The 9,874-nt window shown below is 30.8% G+C and overlaps 1 protein-coding gene across 1 annotated transcript; it reads right to left on the minus strand.

Annotated features, from left to right (window-relative positions):
* Positions 1 to 1,850: 1,850 nt before the first annotated feature.
* LOC144545101 (glucan endo-1,3-beta-glucosidase 8-like) lies at positions 1,851 to 4,895 on the minus strand. The gene is made up of 3 exons (XM_078293679.1): positions 4,010 to 4,895; positions 3,126 to 3,640; positions 1,851 to 2,688 (listed from the first exon to the last, which is right to left on the minus strand). Exons 1-3 carry the CDS (start codon positions 4,336 to 4,338, stop codon positions 2,090 to 2,092), a joined length of 1,443 nt encoding a protein of 480 aa, XP_078149805.1. The 5' UTR covers positions 4,339 to 4,895; the 3' UTR covers positions 1,851 to 2,089.
* Positions 4,896 to 9,874: the final 4,979 nt, after the last annotated feature.

Genomic DNA, 9,874 nt, shown 5'->3' on the forward strand with positions numbered 1-9,874 from the left:
ATTAAACACATTTAAGTTTGCAAGCCATTGGAGATGCTTAACTTATATTTAAGTTTCAAATTTTAAGTTATTCAAAATTTAAAAAAAAAAAGCATATTAAACACATAATGAAGAGATAAACAAATGGAAGTATTTAGACCTAACAAAAGTTTTTTTTTTTTTTGGGGGAACTGGATATTATTCTTCTTTTTGTGGAAGCATAAGTGATATAGAAGTTCAAGTCACTATCTCATGTGATGTGCATGTCAAGTACAAATAGATGTTTCCAGTTGAAGGACTTTTATACTGATTTTTGCTAATAAAGGTACTTAAATTAGTAAAAAAAGTGATTACTGATTAACACTCAAAGAATTTTATTTTGTGTTTTAAAAAATTAGTTCCTTCGGACGGTCCTTTTCATGCTTGTATATAAAGTCTTTTCTCAAAATAGAGAAATTGAGTTTGAATAAATAATTAATTTTTGGTTTCTATTTTTTAAACATGTTTGGTAGCACCTCATCATAATTATGTATATATATTAGATGCTTCCTTGTTGAAGTTTGCAACTTGTATGAAATGATTGTACAATTAATTGTTAATTATAAATTAAGCATCACAATCAGATGACTCAAATTTGTTTATATTGCATGATCTTGACAAAAGGTCAGAAGCAGTTTCAAGAAACAATTAATAAATAAATAAATAAATAAAAGGAAGTCCAGAAGCAGGTGGCTAATGTCTTGCCACGTGTCATGTCAATTATTTCACCTTATCTGTCCTCTTTCCGAAAGGAGCTATTAACAGTTTTCTAATTTGAAACGTAAATCAATACCAAATCACCACTTGGACTTCGATGTCATTTTCTTTTTTTGAAATGGACTTCAATGTCATTTTCACCTTGAACCATTTCAAAAAAACTTAAATATTATAAAAATTAAAATTTTAGATTAAATTTTAAATAAAATTAATATTAAAAATTAAAATTAAATTTGGAATCAAATTTGATTCGAAACTTATGGGTTTCACGTCCGATATGCTTTAAGATTTGTATGTACTAGATCATCATAAATATTAAAACAAATACATACAATTAATTATTGAAGTGATGTTCACACAGATTTTAAAGCAGATTGGACGAATGTTGAACCTATCGGATCCAAATTAATTGAACACAAAATGATTTGGGAGATCCACAAAAATATCAAAAAAAAATTGTTTATATAATAATATCAATGGAAAAAATATAAAAAGTCATATAAACAATATATCACACATTGTTCAATAAAAATAGCATTGATCAAACAGCAACATATATAAGAGCATATTAGGAGGCTTAACTAATTGCTGTTTATAGTTAAAGTGGATGTCTCTATTCAAAAACCAAACATTTGATATTATATATATAGTGTGTATGTGTGTGGTCCATGTTTGCCTATATGATATATCATAAAAAGGACACACCTTTTTTAAATGCCACTCAAGACTAGTTGCAACCCCATTATTATTATTTTCTAGTCTTTTCTTCTATTAAAAAAATGATTGAGGCCTGATCTTTTGTGATGGGTTTGGGTATGATTTTTTGTTTAGTTGATTTTTCCAAGTTTTATTGATATTTTTTGTTGTCAATTAATTAATTACCTAATACATACTCTTAGTTAATTCTAAGACTTTGCTTGAGAAGGATTGCATTCACAAAAGACATGAATCTTAATTAATTAATTACATATTTCCTGTTTTATAATTTTGTTTTCTACAATTTACCTTATGAAAAAAAAATTGGGAAAATGTAAAAGGAAGTAACCAAAGTCAGATGAAAAGAAAAGTCTGATCAGCTACATAATAAAACAATATTTGCAATCACATCAAATTCTAAATTGTATCAGTAGCAAATAAAAGCAACAAAATCCATCCATCTTGTTTACTAAAGAAATAAAATGAATGATAAACAGTCTGATGTCATTTATATATATCTAACCAGTATATTAACTACATGCATGATTTACAGTAATAGAACCATCTCAAAATGGAACAAATCACTAAATAAATCAAACAAATCAAGAATTAAAAAAAGAAAAAGAAAAACAAATTTCTTTCCTGTAAAATTGTCTGTTCACCAAACCATCACTAAGAAAACCGAGACCAAAACATGTAAAAGAACCACCTGTACTGGTACTGTAACCCGTAACCCAAACGAATCATCTAACACAATCTGAATTGTAAAATTACAACCATTTGTAGACGGATCCTGTGTAGTCACAGTTGCAAGTCCATCAAAATTGCAACTACCATCGATCTGACTTTGAACCTGAAAATATGCATTAAATGCATAAGAGGCATTCCCGCTAGAATCCAACCCATTACACGTTGACCCGTACCCGAGAGAAGTACAATCTGCATATGTACAAGCATAGTTGATATTGTTTGTGAGAGCTGTCATGTTATTTTGCGCTTTCGGGTTCAGTAAGCACCATGTCTTTGGCTGGTACTCCACGCCTTTTGCTGGTACAAGTGTCACGCTCCGGCCTTGGCCCGTGAGATCCATGTTAAATTTTGGTTGGCCGTCATATTTTAAAACGCCCCAGTGCCGCTCGAAATTTCCTGGTGCGACGGTTTTCGCATCCTCATCTATTAGACCGAAGAGGTACATTTCAATGTATTGGTTCGACCGGAGCGGTGTACCAGTGTTTGCTGCCAGTTTCTTCATGAGTCCTGGGTATATGTGGCATTGTGTGAGACAGTTATAGTAATGGTTTATGTGAACCATGTCTAAATAGCTTTTTATTGTTGGGGGGGTTATATGGACCATGTTTAAAATAAATTAATTTGTAAGCATTAATTGACTAATCTGATTTAGGCTTTGCTTATTGTTGAAAGGGACCTTTTATCTTTCTTGTTTTGTCAAATGTGTGGTGCATTAAAGGTTATTTGGTTGCACATGTGGTCTTGTCTGTTTTACTTCTGTTACAGTTAATGATGAATACTGGTACAGAACAAAAACAAAGGTTCCACCTGGTGTTAGTACCAGTACCGGTACACAAAGGATTTGAAACCAGAGATTAATTAAAAACCAAAGAAATTTGAAAATAATCTACTACCATTAATGATATACTGGTACAAAACCAATACAAAAAGAAATTAACGCGTACCAGCATAAAATCGCTGTGCATTGGCCGCTTTTGCATTTATATCTCCATCTGTCGGCCATCCCACCTCTCCCACAATTATTTCCATACTCCCAAAATTAATCGTCTTCAGAGCCGATACCAACGTGTCAAAATTAGCATCAAAAACATTGGTATAAACAATCCCATTATCAGTTACTGTGCTACCGTTATTGTCAAAAAATGCATATTCAAATGGGAAGGTCGCACTATCATACAAGCTCAGAAACGGGTATATGTTAACCATAAATGGAGCTCCGGATTGATTTAAAAAAGTGACGATTTGTGTCATGAGGTCAGAGATGTCGGTACGAAATTTGCCGGCGGATGGTACGTCACCTTCATACACATCAGCGTTCAAAGGTACAGTGGCCTTGATTGTGGACCCCACACCAGCTTCATTCAGTGCTTTCTGGATGTTTTGTAAAGCGGGCAGGGTAACATTTAGAAATGACCCGTTATAGGACGAGAGAAAGGGCTCATTTCCAACTGCTACATATCTACATATGGAAAAAATCAAGAAGAACACTTAATTTGGTAGTTAATTTGAACATAGCTGAAGTTTACAAATTACAAATTTAATAATCCAAACTTATAATAAAATTGATTCTAATTGACACTAATTAATTGGGGTATCCCAAAACCCGGTATTAACAGAATGGTACCATTCTAAAGCGGGTAAGGTAACATTTAGAAATGACCCGTTATAGGATGAGAGAAAGGACTCATTTCCATTAGCTGAAGTTTACTAATTATAAATTTATAATCAAAACAGAGAATAAATTGAAACCAAAATGAAATGAAAATAATACAGGAAATGGATTGCTAATTATAAATTGAAAAAAGAACAGAGAATTGATTACACTCACTTGATGTTTACCCCACCATTAAAATTATAACCGGTGACATTTCTATTGACCCATTTTTTCGCCATAGCATAATCCGTCATCACGCCGAGCAAATTATTCGGTATAGCAACCATCACCTCTAAACCACTACCGGCTAAAGCATTCATTGGACCAGAATCGGCATCAAACAATTTCACCTTCTTTATCCCATTATCCTTCAATAATTGCACCACAGCTTTAGAAGGCAAGGGATGGCTTGCCAAGGTGCCCCAATTCACCCCCAATCCATCGGCAATCGGTTCGAAACACCCCAAAATCATAACCAAAATCAAAACTTTGAGAGTTCCCATGTTTAATTTTTCAAGTGGGAATAGGTGCAGAGGTCTGGTTTTATGAGCAAAATTGGTCAATTTGTGAATTGGATTCTTTGTAATAAAGTTGATAGAGAGAGAGAGAGAAAGAGACTATTATGGTGGGAATATGAATATCTGTGAAGTGTTTTAATGTCTCTGTATAAGGTGAAGAAAGTGACAGGATAGAGAGATAACACTGATGTGTAAATGAAAGTAAACAAAGAAAATGATGCAATCTTTTGAAAATAAACTTGGTTTCAATATATTCTTCTATTGGTAGAAGTGTACTTGATGTGATGTTTGTAGTAATAAAAAAGAAAATGATAGCAATTAATAGGTAAACAACAAATAGATAAACAAAAAAAGCAGCTCAAAAGTCAGATTAAATATGAAAAATTTGATGTTTAGCTCAGCTGAAATTTTGAATTAGCTCAGCTGAAAGAACCACTCAACCAAAACCAATTTAATTTAGAAAAAGTTGAAACCTTTCAAAGAAAAACAAGTGTGGGATATTTCTCTTTCTTTTTAATTTCTTGCAAAGGAAGAAGAAGAATAACAATTTGGATAGAATCGAAGAAGCATGGAGAAAGCATTAGTAGTACGTGTGAAAGCTGAAAGGAGACAAATTGTGAAGGGTATTTTTGTAATTTTGCCAGATACTATCATGCCTGTATCATACCAAAATAATATCTCACAAGATTAGGAGCTGACATGGCTCGCTTAAGCTAGATACACGTGTGAGAGCAACGTGGAGATAAATGAGCATTACTGCTGTTATCGGGTTTGGGTCTGATTTACAATACCCGCGTCCGAACCAACTATCAGCATTATTTCTTTTCCATTTCTTTTCCGTTGGAAGTTTGACCAAGGAAACCCATGCATGGGTAAACATATTGACAGAACAAGTTTTACGTCATGCAGCGCAGAAAATAAGGTCAGCTCACTGTATTGCATAAGATTCTTGCTTGCATGAAGCAAAAATTGCTTTGTCAATATCTTTACAACAGAGGTGTACGTTTTGAAGCCAATAATATAAATTCTTAAATTTATATTATTTTGTTAGAGGTAAGAATAATACAAATTCTTTTTGTTTCAATAAAAGAAATATTTGGATTTATCTGTTCAAATTCGCTTCAGATCTGAATTCAGATATTTATCTAATATGAAAAAATATCCGCATATAAATACGGTTAAATTTATTTCAATAGATGATTTTTTATATATATATTTTTAATCATTACCCGTATCTTAAATTTTATATGACTCAATTATTCAAAAAAAAAAAATATATATATATATATAGATAGAAGAGGAATCAAATTATACTCTTTTTTGGTGACAACGGATTACATTCTACATTTTCAAAGTTTAAACAGTCAATTCAAACCGTTCAACATGATGCATATATTAAAATGTGTTTGCAAATTAAATTTTATATTTTTTTTTGAATTTTTTTACTATCTTTAAAAAAAAATTAATGATCTGAAAATAACGATTTTGTAAATTACTTAATAAATTAAAAAAATATATAAAATTTGATTTGCAAGCACATTTTAATATATTCATCATATTGAATGGTTTGGATCAACTGTTTGAACTTTGAAATGTTTAAAAATGTTGGGTGTAATTCGGTATCACCAAAAAAAGATGTAAGTGGATCCCTCCTCATATATATCTAAATTAGTATTCGTAGATTATTCGCTCCGTATTAGTATTGGTTTAAGAAAAAAATGGTTTTAAATTTTGACATCGGTTTATTATTTATATTTGTATTCTTATCTTCTAAATGAAAATACAAATTTGATATTAATATTATCCGCTCCGAATTCGCTCCGTTTTTACCTTTTTTACAAAAAGAAATATTATAGAAAAATAATTGATAATTCCTCTAGATCACAAATAATATTCTGATATTTTAACATAGTAATTGGATATTAATTGTAAACAGGTGGCGAATATTTTTCGGATTGGGCTGAACCAAGGGGCATTATAGTAAATTTGCAAGGATTCTTTAGGTACAAGTTTGTTATTCTCAGTTGTCACTCAAAGTTGGCACGAATATTGGCGAAAGTAGCTTTGTCTTCTTGTACGCATTCTCTCTGGGCGGCGGTCGACATGAATCGACATATCGTAAATCCTTGGTGTACGCAACATGTGCACCCGATGGCACATTGATTGTTGTTCAATTGTTTTTATCAACTTGCTCAAAATTCCTTTCCAATAAAATATGGAAGCAGCTAACAGTCCCCCAACTCCAGTCCCCCAAAAATCCCCCAACTAATTCTGTAAACATCAATACTAAATCCTGTAAACATCAATGCTAAATCCTGTAAACTAATTCAACAAATTCTGTCAACATAAAACTTTCAATTCTGTGTGGTCTCCAATAACTTCCACTTTAACTACCACTTTAACCACCACTTTAACCACTTTAACTACTTTGATTGGGACCACTTTTAAACCTTTAGCCAGGACCACATTTAGAAGATCTCTAACAACTTTTTAAAACTAAAAACTAACCATGACTACATTAAAACTTTGTAAACAAAAATATGTAAAAAATATTCGATTTTTTTTTTCAAATTTCTTTTCAAATTTTTTTTTTCAAATTTTTTTTTTCAAAACTTTATATTCGAACTTTTTATTCGGAATTTTTATTTTCCAAAATTTATTTTCAAAATTTTTATTTCAAATTTTTTTTCAAATTTTTTTTCAAATTTTTTTTTCAAATTTTTTTTTTCAAAACTTTTTTCAAAATTATTTTGTGATACTATTTTTAATTATTTTGAATTTTGTAAACCTTACTACATAACTCTGTAAATAGTTTCATTTAATCCTATAAACCGGTAAAAAAAAATTCAATTTTTAAATTTTTTTCAATATTTTATTTTATTTTTCAAATTTTATTTTTTTAAAATGTAAAAAAGAATTCGAATTTTTGTTTCAAATTTTTTTTTCAAATCTCCTTCTAGATACACATAGTATCCTGTAAACATACACATATTATCCTGTGAACATACACATATTATCCTGTAAACATACACATATTATCCTGTGAACATACACATAGTATCATGTCAATGTACACATATTATCCTGTAAACATACACATATTATCCTGTGAACATACACATAGTATCATGTAAACATACACATATTATCCTGTAAACATACACATATTATCCTGTAAAAATACACATATTATCCTGTGAACATACATATTGTACTTGAAATTATGGCAATTGAAATTATGGCAGTTGAAAGCGCGTCAGAACTAAGCTAAAAAGGGAAGGCTTTTATACACGGGGATTTTCGGAGGACTGTAGCCCGGGGGACGTTACCTTTCAAAGATCCCCCAACTCCAGTCCTCCAAAAATCCCCCAGATATTTTCAAAGATCCTGTAAACTAATGGAGCAAATTCGATAAACTTCAATACTAAATTCTGTAAACTAATTCAACGAATCCTGTCAACATAAAACATAAACTTCAAAAAAAAAATTTCAAAACTTTTTTTCAACTTTTTTTTTCAAATATCCTTCTAGATGCTACTTTCAATTATTTTAAATTCTATAAACCTTATCACATAACTCTGTGGATAGTTTCGTTGAATCCTGTAAACCGGTAAACAAAAAAATTCAAATTTTAATTTTTTTCAAAATTTTTTTTTTTTAAATGTAAAAAAAAATCGATTTTTTTTTTTCAAATTTTTTTTTCAAATTTTTTTTTTCAAATTTTCTTCTAAATACTACTTTTAATTATTTTGAATTCTGTAAACCTTATCACATAACTCTGTAAATAGTTTCATTTGATCCTGTAAACCGGTAAACAAAAAATTCAAATTTTTTTTTCCAATTTTTTTTTTCAAATCTCCTTCTATATACTACTTTTAATTATTTTGAATTCTGTAAACATGATCACATAACTCTGTAGACAATTTCGTTGAATACTGTAAACCGCTAAAAAAAATTCAAATTTTAATATTTTTCCAATTTTTTTTTTAAATTTGCATATAGATACTACTTTTAATTGTTTTGAATTATGTACATCTTATCATATCACTCTATAGAAAGTGTTGTTGAATACTGGAAACATAACAACTAATCTCAAAACACACATGCTATTAGATCTACCAATGAGACATCATTCTTATCACTAAACAAAATAAATTACCAATAAATAACATAAATGTTTTCCACCAAACATAACATTTCATACAAATCAAAGCAAACATGAAGTATAACATAACACTACTTATAAAACATAAATGTTTTCAAATTTTCTCCCTCTTTGATTCTAAGATGGAGTGACCGATGAAGGTGATACACTTCCGCCCCTCTGGCATCACCACCATCACCTCCAGATAGCCATCAAGAAATTCTATAAACATAATACACGAATTCTATAAACCCATACACTTTTTACATCTCCTGACATCTTCCTTGAACTTGCGCATGTTGATTCCTTGAACTTGCACATGTTTATAAAGTGCTCCGAACATACTATATATACTACTGCAGACATGAGAAATAATTTTATTTGGTAAGATTATATCGAATTTGACATATCAATTTTAACATTTGTATGACGCAAAACAAAAAAAATAGTTAAGTTAGTCAGTAAATCATTGAACCTAAAGAAAACCATATTACCATGTTAGTAGCTGTATAATAAATGTTGTACTTTATCTTGCAACCAGGAAGACGTTTCACCTCCTGTTGCTTGATTTATCATCTCCTCCCCTATTGATAAAAAAACAAGCACTATTATGCATTTTATTACCTCTGACATGTGCAAATTTTTAACTTAGGTCATTTTGCAAATTAAACCCAAGAACAATGGATTGTAACAAAACTGAGTATAGGCACTGGTACAGAATGATACCGGTTTCAAGTTTCATACAAATACAAAGATCTACAGCATTGCATACTCTTATAGTTGACAGAAACTGTAACAACATGTATCAGCCAAAATTTAAACTGTTGCTCAAGGTTATTTGAGAGCTAAATTGTTGCTTCGTCAGTATGATTTGCTCAAGTAATTACAAACATATTAAGGAACAAAAATATATAATAGGAAAAATAATTAATAATCGCAAGCTATTATTGAGAGTAATTCTCAAATCAAACCTTATATAGTAGACGCAAGGGTGTCATAAGGCTCAACCACTTCATCAGTTGGAGTTTGGATCTTGCTCCATTGATCGAAGTAAAATGTAGATCTTGGCAGATAATCAGAACTGCAAACGCAATTGGGATTGTAATTACTAATTTGCTATGATTGAAGTAAAATAGCAGCACTCCTTTTAACTGACCATGCTATTTTATTTGAAAGAAATCCAAATTTAAAATTGTCTCAATTTGTAAATGTGCCACGGATCTCAGGAGATGTGTACCATATCTCTCTGGGGCATTTCAACAAATAGTTGTGCTGCGAGAGAGGAAGCTAACGACTTAAGGAGAAAGAGAGGAGTTACCAGAGGAAGGCGTCGGAGGGAGTGATTGAGGAGGAGAAATGCACAAAATCATGTTTCCG

The sequence above is a fragment of the Carex rostrata genome, chromosome 27, assembly GCF_964058835.1.
Source record: "Carex rostrata chromosome 27, lpCarRost1.2, whole genome shotgun sequence".
Lineage (NCBI taxonomy): Eukaryota > Viridiplantae > Streptophyta > Magnoliopsida > Poales > Cyperaceae > Carex > Carex rostrata.